We start from the raw sequence: 15,361 nt of genomic DNA, 5'->3' as shown, positions 1-15,361 counted from the left end.
AGGTTTCTTAAGCAGCTGATGTAGTTATAGTTTTGTGCTGCTGTTGTTTGCTGAGATGCTTCCCTTTAAGAATATGATAGCTAATGCACTTGCTGCTCATATATACCTTGCATGTGGTGGTGTTTATCATCACATGATTAGAGAGATTAATTATGGTAGCATCAACTTATTTTCTTGGTATTTTTGTGGCATGTAGTTATGCATAAGAAAATTCTAAGTAGTAAGTCAGATCACTCAAATATTCCCCAAATAGTCACATTGGCAACTTTCTGGGAGGGTGCTAAGAGCTGCATATGACCAGAACTGGGATACCTTGAGCAAAGTTTATTAGTTGTTGTGATCTTGATGGAGTAATTCATGACACTTGGGACTTTTTAGTAGATAAGATTGCATTGAAACGTGGGCTTTGCTCTTGGTATACTTGTTCTAAACCATTTCATAATAACAAGCCAGTAGTGAAAAAAATATAGGTATTTTTGCTCATAACTGAATATTTCCTTTATAACAAATGCTTCCATTCTGCTCATTGTCAACATGCCTCTAATCAAAGGCTGCTGCTGTATCTTGGCTTTGAAATGTAAGGCAGACCACATAATGCGGCTCTAAAATGAGATGGTATTGACTGTCAGGTCAAAAATTAGGTTGGAAAAAATGCTGATACCAGTTTATAAGTCCTTCTTACATATAAGTACATCTGGTTTTCCCAGAATTTGCTAATCATTCGTTTTTGTTTGATATGGTAAATTTTTGTATATACAACACAGACATGTAAGATCTTTCCAGTTATATTACTCCTCCATGTAGGATGTTCCATAAATTCTTTATGGGAATATTATACATTTAAAATAAACCATAATCAGTGGCTGTAAGCAATTAAAAAATAATTGTGCCTGATTTGGTCTAAGATTCTTAAACCTAAGATTAATTAGCAGTTAATAGATGTTATAGGAGTCATTAATTAGAAATAGGGTATTGTGTCATGTATATGCACCCTTAATTTTGCAGTTCCTGGATTATGAATGCTTAATTTTTTAGTTTTAACATTTTTTCTAATATGCTGTAGTTTTTGTATGGACTCCCCTTTATGTTTAAAGCCAGATTGTCACCTTTATTCACATTCAGCTCATTGTTGTCATCATTATGTCTAGAAGACCTAGCCCTGGACCCAGGATCTCATGTACCAGGCCCTGTGCAAACAGCACAAGACTGCTCAAAAGAGTTAAAAGTCTAACTATTATTAAATAGTACTTTATTTTTCCAAAAGTTCTATTGAAAACCTGAGTAAGGGTGATGCAGTCTAGTCATTATCAGCTAGCCAGATTTGCATGCCATGTTGATATTGTCATTTTATATACAACTTTGCAGTTTTGGTATCCCATTAGGTCACGTGGGTTAATGAAGCCTCCAAATGTATTGTCTGAGGTGCGGCTTATTATATTCCAGCTATACACCAAAAACAGTGTAGTCATCTATCATTTTAAAATGTTGAAATATTTTTAACAAATACCTTGATTTGTTAATTGTGGCACAAGTGTGAATTGCCAACACATGGGTCAGTTACAGAACTTCCAATTCAGCCAAGTAACAGCTGTATATAAACACATCTCTTTCTTTCTTCCTTAAGAGCTCTTCCAAATTTCAACTATCTGCCCTCAACTTCCTTTGGAACTTAAAGATTTTTACAAAAAACAAAGGTCCAACATATTTTTGTAAGTGAGAAGAAAAAACACACACCTCTGTCAAACCCTGAATTTTTCACAAAACAAAAATATAAGCTAAAACTAAAACATTTTTGAGTGGTTACTGAGACTGCATTGTCTCCTTTCTCCTGGTTAAAAAAAAAAAAAAGAAGAGTATATACAGACATTCAAAGGCTTTCTTGTGGAAGAAAAACATTTCTTCTGCAAGAATTCAGCTAGTTACCAGAAAGAAGATCTTCCTGATTTATTTATTATTATTTATTTATTTTAGAGAATTGGATATAGAGAAGGTTTTAGGGTTGGTGAAGGTTGGTTTTGTTGTTTTTTTTAATAAACTAAACAGGATAGCTTTATTTCTACTATTTTGGTTTTTTTAATTATAAATTACTAGGCAGACACAATCTCTCTATCTGACATTATTGCCTGAAAACTGGATTTTGATGCGTGCACTTGCGTGTGCGCTCTCTCTCTCTCTCTCTCTCTCTCTCTCTCAACAGTGTACTTCATTGTAGTGTTTCTCTTACAGAGTAAGAACTTGCCTTCTGTTAATCTGTGATTTGGCTGAGGTGCAGTGTCTTTAATGTTGTTTCACACATCTAGACCCTTGCAGCCCAATCATAGATTCATAGATGTTAGGGTCGGAAGGGACCTCAATAGATCATCGAGTCCGACCCCCTGCATAGGCAGGAAAGAGTTCTGGGTCTCGATGACCCCAGCTAGATGGTTATCTAACCTCCTCTTGAAGACCCCCAGGGTAGGGGAGAGCACTACCTCCCTTGGGAGCCCATTCCAGACCTTGGCCACTCTGACTGTGAAGAAGTTCTTCCTAATGTCTAGTCTAAATCTGCTCTCTGCTAGCTTGTGGCCATTATTTCTTGTAACCCCCGGGGATGCCTTGGTGAATAAATCCTCACCAATTCCCTTCTGTGCCCCCGTGATGAACTTATAGGCAGCCACAAGGTCGCCTCTCAACCTTCTCTTGCAGAGGCTGAAAAGGTCCAGTTTCTCTAGTCTCTCCTCGTAGGGCTTGGTCTGCAGGCCCTTAACCATATGAGTGGCCCTTCTCTGGACCCTCTCCAGGTTATCCGCATCCCTCTTGAATTGCGGCACCCAGAATTGCACACAGTACTCCAACTGCGGACCGAGCCCTGCGGGACCCCACTGCCCACACCCTTCCAGGTCGAAGCCGACCCATCCACCACGACTCTCTGGGTGCGACCCTCTAGCCAATTCGCCACCCACCGGACTGTGTAGTCATCCAAGTCACAGCCTCTTAACTTGTTCACCAGTATGGGGTGGGATACCGTATCGAAGGCCTTCCTGAAGTCTAAGTATACGACATCCACCCCTCCTCCTGTGTCCAGGCGTTTCGTAACCTGGTCATAAAAAGAGACTAGATTGGTCAGGCACGATCTGCCTGCCACGAACCCGTGCTGGTTTCCCCTCAGCATAATTTGTCCTGCCGGGCTCTCGCATATGTGAGCCTTGATAATTTTTTCAGACTTTGCCTAGGATGGAGGTGAGACTGACTGGCCTATAGTTGCCCGGGTCCTCCTTCCTCCCCTTCTTGAAAATGGGGACCACATTGGCCCTTTTCCAGTCCTCCAGGACTTGGCCTGTGTGCCACGAGCGTTCAAATATTCCCGCCAGTGGCTCTGCAATGATGTCGGCCAGTGTCTTCAGCACCCTCGGATGGAGCTTATCCGGGCCTGCCGACTTAAAGGCATCCAGTTCTTCCAAGTGACTCTGCACCATCTCAGGGTCTACGCATGGAAGTCTGGTGCGTTGCTGCTGCCTCTCTACAACCCCAGTGAGAGACTTGTTGTGCCCCTCGCTTAGGAACACTGAGGCAAAGAACTCGTTGAGGAGTTCAGCCTTGTCCCCCCTGTCCGTCACCAATTGTTTCTGCCCATTTAGCAGGGGTCCTATTCTTCCCTGGGCCTTCCTCTTACTCCCTATATATCTAAAAAACAATTTCTTGTTGTCCTTTACTTGGGATGCCATCCTCAGCTCCATGGTGGCTTTGGCCCGTCTAACTGCCTCTCTACAAGCACGAGCAGAGGAGGTATATTCGTCTTTGGTGATCTCTCCCTGTTTCCACTTTTTATGTGCTCCCCTTTTGGCCCTTAGGCTGCCCTGGATTTCTGCTGTCAGCCAGGGAAACCTCCTGGCCCCTTTCCCTCTTTTCCCTCGCACGGGGATCGTCTTGCTTTGTGCCCGAAGGATTGTTTCCTTAAGGCACAGCCACCCTTTTTGGGCTCCCATCACTTCAAAACTCCTACTCTGTAGTGCGTCCTTGACTAATCGCCTGAGTTCATTGAGATCAGCTTTCCTAAAGTCTAGCACTTTCACCCTACTAGTTACCTTACCCACTCGACGCCTTATGGTGAATTCTATTATTAGGTGATCACTGTCCCCCAGATGGCTACCGATCTGTAGGTCCCCTACCATGTCATCCCCTGTTGCCAATACCAGATCCAGTATGGCATTCCCCCTAGTGGGACCATGTACCTCCTGTGTCAGGTGGAGGTCCTGTACACAGGTTAGAAACCTGTGTGAGCGGTGGGACTTTGCCGTCTGCGTCTCCCAGCAGATGTCTGGGTAGTTTAGGTCCCCCATGACTACCGCCTCTTTAGCTTTTATGGTCTCCGTGAGCTGCCTCAGTAGCCCCGCATCTATTTCTTCCCCTTGATGTGGGGGTCTGTAGCAGACCCCTACCACCAAATCCCTTTCTTCTTGCCCCCCATGTAGCCTAACCCACAATCCTACTTCCTCATCCTTGGATTCCGTCTTGATGAGGGTTGACGTATATTGCTCACTGACATAGAGCGCAACCCCTCCCCCTTTCTTCCCCACCCTGTCCTTTCTGTACAATCTATAACCCTCAATATGTACCGCCCAGTCATGGGACGAATCCCACCAGGTTTCCGTTAGCCCTACTAAGTCATAATCTTTGCTGTATATTGTAAATATGGCAGGGGTCAGGTGGGGTGGGGTGGGAATTGCCTTCATATATCAAAAAATAAGATAAAATGTCAAGGGCAGACATTTTTTATCAACTTAATAGAAAAAAAATGCTACATTATTAGGCTATCTGGTAAATATTTAATCTTTCTACTGAAGGATTGTTAATGATTGTATTTAAGAGAGAAAATTGAATGTGCAATAAGTGATCTTCACTGTTCTGGGAAATGCTATCACACCTTCATCCTGCTTGAAATATGGGAAAGGAATTAAGTGTTCATTTCTGATGGACTAGATTGACATGGAGGGGAGAAAAGTTTTGCATCTTCTAATGGGAGAGATCACTTGTTCAATTTTGTACCCTAGCTGAAGTATTATGTAATTGCAGTGGCATTTCAGAAGCAGAGCATGCTTCCCATACTTAATTTTTTTATACATTCTCTTATGCAGCACAACAATTTTACTTTATTTTATGTAAGTTAAATTCTGAAGTCCTTAGAGATTGAAAAGCATGTATTTCATTTAATTAGGAGTCATGCTGGAGCACAGATGTAATAGACTAAGCAAGCACTCCAGTGTTGACCTATCATACTTTTCCCACAGCATTTAGATGCTGTACAAGATTAAAGGACAGTATGCAAGAAGATGGATGATTCTAAATTGTTGTAGCTACTTAAACCTGCTATTGACAAAAGGTCATATATGTCACCAGTTTTCAGGGAATTGGCTAAAAAGATGTACAAGTAACCTAAAGATTACTAAATTAGAATTTTGAAGAGGACTGAGGGTTTTTTCCCTTTAGAGCTTCTGGCCACCGTTTTCTTAAGAGTTAGATCTGAAAAGTGACAGCAAGCATAAACTAGCTGATCACAAATCTTATGTTTCACGGCAAGGGAAAAATGTCTAAGGTTGAGAGAGTGCAACATCATGACTGATTATAAATGAAGGCTTTCTGCTAGGAGTGGATGTGTGACTGAAATTCTCAGAACCAAATTCTTCACTTGTAAGTGCCAAGATCTAAAAATGCCTCTAAATTCCTTAATATGCAATAGAGTGCTTATCACTTTGGGGAATTAAATTTCACAAAACTAAGTACAAAAGTAAATATATATTTATTAGGTTCTCCATATTAATTTACAGTGTGCACAATGTTTCTCAGGCTTTTTAAAGCATCTTTCATTCCCTGCTTGATACTTAGTTTGCATGCAGATTGTTGTAGGTTGCCATTGTTTTGGGAGATGGGTATGGTTTTTTTATTTAAAAAAACCAAAATAGGTAAGCTGACCAAAAGATTTGTATATCATCTTTAAGTACTGATTGCCTTTAATTAGAAGTTTAATCCAGGATCCTCCAGCATGCAATTGAGTCCTAAATTATATTTTATCCTTTACATTTCTGTTTGAGGTTCTCCAAGTATACTGCTCTCCAGCTCCCTTGCTAAGTGGTGCTTCAGTTTAGAGTATGCTGGGAACATCACAACCTGTGGTGAACTGCATTTGGATATAGATCCAGCCTGTGGAAGCTCAGGTAAGTGTAATTTTTCGGTTTGTTTTTTTAACTATATGGCACAGTTTTGCTAATATTCTTTTTCAAAATCTTCATCCCAAAGGATTTTAAATACTATTTTTTCAGAATTTTTACAAAACCAAGCCATATATTAAAAAAAGAGGCACTTACCTGACCTTCTCTAGGCTGGTTCCATGCTCCTGATTAGTTCCCTGCCTGAGCTGTGGTGTCCCAGCATTTTGAATCCTGCAGTGCCACTTGGAATGGGAGCTGGCGATTTGTGGCTTCGGGGGACTTGAAAAGGAGAGAAAAAGTGAGTTTAAAACAACTACATGTTGATTCCTTTTCTTTACAGTACCATGTGAGATGTTTAGCCCATTCTCTATTTGTTTTTTTGTTTTTTAATTGCTTGGAGATTGTATTCCAAATGAAATATTTCAAATGCAATAAAATCAGAAATCACTGAGCTGAATTTTAAAAAGTACAGCTGATTTAATTCTGCCTTAGCAGGAAGATGGTTGGGACAGCCTAAAAATCCTCTTATTGCTAACTTCTATTGATTAACTCATGCCAATACCTACTTCTTATATGTGCTACTGTAAAATATCTACATTCCATTGAATAGTTATGTTCTTTGTTGTTTTGGTCTGCAAAATTAGATACTTGAATTTGTTATTGAAGGTTTGTAAGTACAGGATAGACGAACGTTTGTTTGGGATGGTGGAGATGCATATGACCCTGGTTTGAACAACAGGTTAGACTAGCTGCAGCCTCATTTTTGTGAAACTATAGTGAATATACAAGACATGGCAGCAGTTAATATGGTAGTTTGGTCACATCCCAAATTACATAAAACTGAATTAAGGAATTGATGTGAAGATTTTAACGTTGCCTACATTTCAGGGCCAACAAAGTAAATGATAGAATTCTTAATGATTTGTCATTTTAAGGGCTCTTTTTTATGAAAGAACATGTACGCATATAGCAAGAACTGGAGTGCTTAATATTTGGCTAGACTGTGACTAGCTATTTATAAGCATAAGAAACTTTCTTTGTCCCCATCCCTTTTGCCTCTTGTATAGAGGCTTATAGAAAAGGGTGTGTTAATGGTCCTGGATTCTACTCTGTATGTGAGTGAAGTCAGCCTGGCATGGCAGAAGAGGTGTGTACAGCATCATTATGTAGGCCGAGTTGTACACAGTGCACATGGACGTTCTTTTGAGGTGATGCTTCTCTACAACACCTTTTTCCTTGGACCTGTGATTAAAATCACGATTCAGCTTACAGTTTAAATACTGCTGTGCTAAGTTATAGATGCTCTTATGAAGTGTATTACAGTTCTTGGAAAGTACAATACTTTACTACAGTGACTCATTTTCATCAGGAAGTGCATCATTTGAATCTGTGGGAACGTCTTTCACCATTTCATTTCCCAAAACAAGGTGGAGCAATCTGAAGGCCATAGCCTCAGTTAAAGGAATGGTCAGCATAATGAAGGAATGACCTGGCCATTTCACCTGCACTGCAAGGGAGGGAACGCCATCTGATTTCTATTTGCATGGCAAACCTTCATGTGTCCATTGAAGCAGAATTCATAGTTACAGTAGGGACAGTTGAGCCACCTCTGTTTCAATAATGCAGGTCTTTATCTTCTGTAAACAGTATGTAAACATTAAGTCTGTTAGTATACTATGAATCACTTTATAATAAAGGGTATTAAATCGCTTTTTCGTGTATTATAACTGTTCACAGCAGAAGACTAACAAGCAGAACCACGATATAGTAGCCTAGGCATTGTTAATATATATTTGAAATACTGAACTAATTCATGTATATTGCCTAATATTAAGAGTGACTCAGAAATAAGATCTCTGTAGTTCTAAAAAATGACAAGGGAAATAGTTTTCACAGAGGTTGCTTAATTTCTGCATGAATGGTTTGTGCACACCATGAGAGAGGTAATTAACTGATAATGTCTAATTGAAAATTCACTTTTTGATCTTAGTTGCTGTTTTGAATGTTTCCGCCATAAAAGGAGGCTTCATAGAAGTTTGTAAAGAGAATTTTTGTGTTCAGGAATTTTTATCAAACTACTGAGATTATAGAAGTGAAGAGTCTGCAGAACTATTGAATTTTCTAATATGCCAAGTATGAGATTTTGTGTTTTTTCAGTATTTTAGGCTGCTTACAGACTTTAAAAAAAAAAAAAAAAAGCCCCCAAAGTATGGTGTTTTACTTTAAACTCTGTGAGCCTGCGCCAAACCCAGTGCATGCCCAGAAGAGGCTCATGTTAGTTGGACCTGGCTGTCCTAACATCTGTATAGATTTGTTGCTGTAATGGGGCTTTTTTGCGACTTTTATCTAATAGATGATTGAATCTGCTATTAGATAAAAGCGCCAAAAAGTCCTGCTGAGTGAGTTTAAAGTAAGATGCTACAGAGCCAGATCGAACTAATGTGCTGCTTCTTCTGATTAAGCACACTTTTTTCACATCTGTCAGCAGCCTCAAAGTCTACATTTTAAAAATCTTTTGCTACTATTTATGACCTCTTTTCAACACTTAAATGTTATGGGCGAATTCTTTAAACTTAACATTGTATAGTTTTGAGTTGAAAGTTGAAGTATCTTTGAAACTTTTTTAAATATTAGACAACAGTTAGTCTAATAAAACTGAGGGGGTGTTGCTCTTGTTTTGTTTTTTTTGCTTGAAGAAGCAATGCAGTTTAGTTGGAGCATGAGATTTAAGAGTTGTGACTGTTTGCTCTTCCTAACATGAGAGAAGTTTAAAATATGTATTATAGTTTATTGTCCTGAATTAAACTCTGTCAGCTAATCTCAACTAGTTTGCTATAAAAAAGCTGATAAATATATTAAGACCCTGGGAAGAATTCATCTTTTTGGTTTTGATACTTATGGTATGAGTTAAAATTCTTAGATCTGGAAGGGAAAACACAGTTGCTTTGATATAGTGTTGTCAGCATACTTTTAGGGCAGATACTAAATGCTTGCCTGAAGGAATGAAACACATGGCTTTGCTTCTTTTAACACAGGTAGATAATTACGGGCCACTCAAGAAACAAATCCAGTGCTTTCTTACATTGCTGCATTATTTTAAGCTAACATATGATCATGACATTGCTGTGCAGTTTTCTGCTGCTTATATTTTAAGTTGAAATCTCATTTTTGTTTCAGATTCTCCCTCTTCTGTGGTTAACAAACAGCTTGGATCCATGTCACTTGATGAGCAACAGGGTGCGTGTGACAGGATATGCACTATATCCAATCATAGCTTATTGCAGTACATACACCAGGCTTCCTTTTTAAATTGCATTTCAGGATGATAAACAGTCTAACATGCTGTTTATCTTCATAAAGTAGAATTCCTTAATTGTACCTGCAGTTGAAAGCCTCATACTACTCAATTATAAGCTCTTCAGGACTAGTGTAAACTAATAAAAACAAACAAAAAAAACCAAACCAAACCCTTGCCACCAACTTATTCTGCTTTTTATCTATATAATGCTATTCAGTATACAATAATGAATATATATAATGATTCAATAGATAATGATGCAGTATACAGGGAAGTGATCTGATGAAGAATGCCATGTATTCAAAAGCTTGTCTGACCTTATCCCAACCATATAATTGGTCCATTAAAAGTTATCACCCACAAAGATCCTTGCCTCTCATTCAGTATATATGTGATAGCTTTACTCAGGTACTGTAAATGTATTAAAAAGATTTGGATTTCTTTAATCCAAAGTGAAATTACATTTTTAAAAGCTGATGTTTATAGATGGCGAATTTCTGTGACCCCTCAGGGAGAGTCTCTTTGTGAAACTCGCTTTTAGCTATATGAAGCAAGAGTAGTCTTACTTTATGCAGGGGGTGTTTACAGATGTCAAAGGAAATTTCATACAGGATGCTAAGCTCCACTGAGCTACATTCTGCTTGCTGTTATGTGTGTGTGTCGCTAAGGGCAAAATTCGGCCATTCTTTTTGATGTATATACTCCTTGATTTAAAATATTTCTTGATAAGAACAAAATAAAATAGAAGGTATGAGCCTCAAAACTGTTGAATACTTAGGATACCCCAGTAGCCTGTAGAATTTTACTGGAAGGCTGACAGGGTTACCTGCTCTGATCACAGCTAGAACCCAGCAGTGGCAAAAATCTGCAAGACATCAAAAAGCTTTTGTTCCCAGAAATCAGGCTAAAGTATAGGAGTTGTTTGTTATCTTTCCAAGTTGGTTAATTCACTTTAGAACTACCTTGTGTAATACTACAGGAAATTGCATAAATGTAGTAAAGTTCTAGTTGCAATTTTCTATAATGTCTTATACTCTTGCACTCATGTGAGATTTTTTTTTTTTTGCAAAACCAGTTGTTTGTTTTTATATGCTATAGAAACAACATATTTTTTTGTTTATTTAGAGCCTTATTGACACCTATTTTATGAAGGTTCATTTACGTCAGCAACTTTTTTACCATGATCTGCCAAATCCCTACGAACAGAGGAGGCTGTCGCCAGGATTGGTATAGATTAGGAATCTAGGAGAGGAAGTAATGCTTTAGAGGATCTGTCTTGCATCGTTTGGTCAATGGCGGGTGGGTGTGAAGCTGACCACATTCTGCAAGAATGCACCTGCCTGACACAGGACATTGTGTCAGTGCTCCCATACAGTCGTGCTTGTCTATCTTGATTCAGTGTTGAATCAATACCAGTTAGTTTGGTGTTAGGGCTGGAAGTGATGTTGACATCACCATTTCTTATTACCAGTTCTGGTCTGTAAAGATATCATGATATGTATTGTAACCATATGCTTAAACAGCTACTATTCTAACCACATTCTCCTGTGGGTTGTTGAATATTGTCTACATACATATAATCTTGAGACTTCAGGTGGATTATGATAGTCTTCACTTGGTGTTTCACCTCAGTAGTGGCTGCAGTTCAGTAGCAGATGGACACTATGCAAGGTATACATTAGTTTAAAAGCAGCATTGTGGCTTTAAACTACTGCTTGAACTGGCAGGTATGGAAAGGTAAAGAAGTGCTGTACGCACCCAGAAGCTTTCTCAGGCATTACGCTTGTTGCAAAATGCTTTGGGAACTGTGTAAGAGGAGGCACTCGCTAAATCTGGGGGGTGACTGTGCGTACCCATCCTGTGCCAATACATTACTTCTTAACTGGGGAGGGAAGGGAGGGTGGGGATAGACACAAAAGATCTAACCCTAGCCCTCTCCCTTGCCCTTCTTCCAGTTTCTAGACCATTCTGGGCAGTGGATTTCCAAAATTTTACAAGTCTTATAAAGTGTGGGTTTGAAAAACAGGGGCTTTGAAAAACTCCTTATCCAGTAAGAGTGCATTATACTCTCTGATTGAACAGTATACCTAAAACTGGATAAAAATTAGGACACTTGGATAATGGATTGATTACTGGAACTGACTAATATTGAATCCTTGTTTGGTTTCAGTTCTTCTCCTAACCAAAGCACTTACTGAGCCTTTTACTGACGGACAGCTGCACCTGGGCCCCTGACAGACATTCACTTTAAGATGTAATGGGATCCAATTCTTGATCCCAACAACTGCATGTCCTTCCATGCCACATGCAATTGTGGGACATGCAGGACACACAGTTGTGGGATTGGGGATTTGATCGCTATTGTGCATTACTTGCTTCAGCAAGACAAACCCATTCAGCTGATTGTCAGTTCCAGCCGGGAACCTAGCCAGTCCCTAGCCCCAGCTGACAAGTAGTTCTGCATGTAAGGCTCTATAAAACAGTGTGTGCTGCCCAGCTGAGGCACATGTGATTTTGACAGGTCTTGGTCAGCCTGGCATGGGGCTGCTGCACACAGGCAGCACATAGAGTTTTGCAGGTCTTGATCTCATGTTCAGTCTAAAGCATGATACAAACAAGCCAGAAAGTTTTTTTTTCTATGTGAATAAGCCACGTTGTGACTCATTTACTGCATTATTATGTCTTAAATTGAGTTGCATAGCTGCCCATTTACTATTTAAAGCACAGTTAGCCTGTTAATTGTTTCTTAAATGTAATGTGTGTCAGGGGCGGTAATATTTTCCAGTGTACAGGGTTTCTCCTATTACCTCTGAAGTCAGCTGTTGCTGATGATTTTGTGGTGGAGAGTCTTTGTGTAGAACTTACTCCTGTCCCCTGAAATTCGTCATAGTTTTGAACCTCTTCCATTCAAAGAAAGCATACTTACAGTTGTACCTCTGGAGTGGGCACTCCTGATTCTCTGTTGACTTCCATGAGGCTAGGTGGGTAAAGGTTGAGTATGAAACTGAACGTGTGAAGATCATCAGGAGAGACGGATGAGAAATGATTCTCTCATCTTGAAAAGTGTTTCATGATTTCCATTTTTTTTGTTCTGCATCCAAATGGATCCAAAACGTTTTGAATTGTTTTTCATGAAAAGCTTACCTGCCCACCTACCCTGCAGGAGACTACTCTGTATGATTCAGACAAGAAACTTAGTCTCCCATGTTAGAGATGAGCACCCTACCCATTAGGCAGTGAGCTTTTTTGGGAGTGCCATATCACCCAGTCTCTTCTGTTGGAGCTGTTCCACTTTGAATAATAAATATTCATTGGAGAAGAGACTTGAACCATCGTCTCCTACATTCCACGCAAGTGCCCTAATCACTACTCTGTATAACATCTCTCTCTCTGCCTCAGTCCATCTGCTCTGCTGGAGCTGATCCACTGTGTATAAATAACTAATAAAATATCTATTGGCCATAGAGAAGTAAGAGAAACGAACTCAGTAGTTCAACTGGAATAGGGGAGTATGAGGTTCAGATTCTTGCTCTGAATCGAGCAGAGAAGACTTGAAAGCATCCCCTAACTTTGGGGCCATTGGCTGCTCTGGGGAGAGTCTCTGGTTTTGACCATCTTGGCTTCAGGAATCCTTTCTGTCCAAACGGTTGCTCCTGAAGCTATGGTTTTGAAGACATCTTTATTTTCTGATGGAAAAAATACTGCATTGAAGCTTCTCTGAGCAGCTCTTAATTATGATGCAGACTGCGTGGCAACTAGAATGAAGGGTGGTCTGAAGCCAGGAAGGCTTCATATTTCTCAGGATATGAGTGAGTGATTATCTCAGACTCCATTAAAATGCATTACTAATCATAGTTTTAAAGCTTTATGCTTCTTTCTTTCTTAGTACACAAACAGTTTTACATTTTCAGTACAACATTTTACAGGTTACCTTTAATTTACATGCAGATTTATTCAAAGTACTGCTTCCTAGCAGATGGCAGAGTCTTTAGCTTCTAACTTTTAGCTAGGCAAAGTACAGATGTGCCTCAGCATTCTGAACATTTTGCAGTGCAAAGCTTTATTTTTTATTAATTTGATGTGCACAGATTCAATTTTATGAGAATATAAATGGATTTTGAGTTTTTTCTCTTGCTCTTTATGCATAGAATTGTGAATAAAATTAAATATTTCTAAATAGAAAAGGAACAAAAATTCACTTTTTTGTATAACAGCAACTGGAAAGTGGACTTTGCCCTAGAGTATACTTTCCTATTGCAAGGAAGTAATAATTTGGTAATTTGTGAAATAATTTGGTAAATGTCTGATACTACCATTTGTCATATATGCTGAAATCACACCTAGGACAGCTTTTCTGATATGGTTATTTCTTCAGAGTACTTTCCAAGGAATTTGCAGCACTCACTGGCTCCCTGTAACTTAATTTGTTAGTGCTTCTGCATAGGTTATTAGCTTTGGAGATAGAAATTCACTATTTAATTTCAACAGCATAGCTTCCTCACTAATGTCCTGCTTGGGTGAATCAGTTAGGGTTGTGGCTATATAGTACATTTCCCCTGTCCGTTCTTTCTTTATTCTTCCTGAAAATTATTATTGTGATTGGAAAATACTCTGTGCTCGATCAATTTTCTGTTGTAGACGCTGGTCATTTAAGTACCAGACGGGAACGAATTAATTTATAACACATAGCACCCACACAGCTTTCATTAGCAATGTGGACTTACCCATATTTCAATACCTCATTACCAACCTCTTGACCTGTCTGTTCCTCATGATTTTAGTTTTAATTTTATATCATTAACATTTGTTTAAAAATTGAATCAAATCCAATTTGGAGTTAATGTTACAAAACTTTTAAAATCTAAGATGATATATTGGAAGGTAGCCAGGAAGTATCTACTGAAAGTTTACCACTATTTTATCAGTTACTTTTCTCTAAACTTTTTTCTCCAAACAGTTACTAATTCCACTTTAAAGCTGGTTGTGATAGTTGTTATTATAGCTGCCTATATAATTTACTTGAAGCAATGTCTTTGTGCACTCAAGTCTTGAAGAGTTAGAAGTCACTACAGCAGTCAAATGGAGTAGGACAGGTACCTGGAATATCCTGGAATAGTTTCTAAGGTCAAAAAGAATCATTCATATGACCTAGCCTGAGGTTCGTAACACAGGCCATAGTTTCGCTCAGTTCTGTGCAGCAGGATATGGTGGCCGCTTTATGGGTCACCAGTAGTGATGATTTTTGCACTGAGGCAAGCATTGCAAAGCAAGATCAGGACATTGCTTTGTGATTATTTTATGGCTTGTATTGTATTCTATTCAAAATAGTAAATCATCTTTCCATTCCTGTTCTGACTTCTGAAACATGTTGTCTCTCATTGGCCTGGCTTTTATGGGTTGGGGGATAAAGATTCCATAAGCTCCTTTTTGATTCCTACTGTTGCAAACTTTCCTATGTTTTGATTTGCTTACCACTTTGTGCATCAGAATAGGGGTGTGATACAAAGGGCAGGTACTGACAAGTTGCCATGAACTTGAAATATGTACATTTTAAAGCAAAAAAGTACTAATTTTCACTCAAAATCTAACCATATTGTTTTCTTGTTCTTATTCAGTCTGTGATGAGTTTGATTTCAGGAGCAGTAAAACCATTTGTTTGACCAGATTTCTCTTCTACCTTGACAGGATAGGGCAACTGAAGCCTTTATTTTTAAAACAGCCAGGACCTCCACTCTGAATACCTCTTATGCATAGCTACTATAGTGAGGCTTGTGTGTAATTGTCATAATGGCTTATACAAAACAGGATACCCCTTTAAAAACAGTTTTGTAAACGTATACTTCATATGTCCCTGCTTCTTAATTTTTTTTATCTTTTA

General features: G+C 39.0%; 1 protein-coding gene across 7 annotated transcripts in view; it reads left to right on the top strand.

Moving 5' to 3' along the window:
- The window catches only part of DCAF6 (DDB1 and CUL4 associated factor 6), a 148,441-nt gene that overhangs the window by 80,989 nt on the left and 52,091 nt on the right, over positions 1–15,361 (top strand). For 4 of the 7 annotated variants that reach the window (XM_059720595.1, XM_006262258.4, XM_006262263.4 and 1 more), the window contains one exon: positions 9,363–9,422. The exons of 2 other annotated variants lie outside the window; for them this stretch is intronic. In XM_059720595.1, coding sequence (XP_059576578.1) covers positions 9,363–9,422 — 60 coding nt within the window. Of the gene's footprint in view, positions 1–6,068; positions 6,192–9,362; positions 9,423–15,361 lie in introns of all 7 variants that reach the window. One more of the 7 variants, XM_019476156.2, reaches the window with a different exon arrangement.

This window comes from Alligator mississippiensis, chromosome 1 (assembly GCF_030867095.1).
Source record: "Alligator mississippiensis isolate rAllMis1 chromosome 1, rAllMis1, whole genome shotgun sequence".
NCBI classification, from domain to species: domain Eukaryota; kingdom Metazoa; phylum Chordata; order Crocodylia; family Alligatoridae; genus Alligator; species Alligator mississippiensis.
This window is presented reverse-complemented; position numbering and strand designations above follow the sequence as displayed.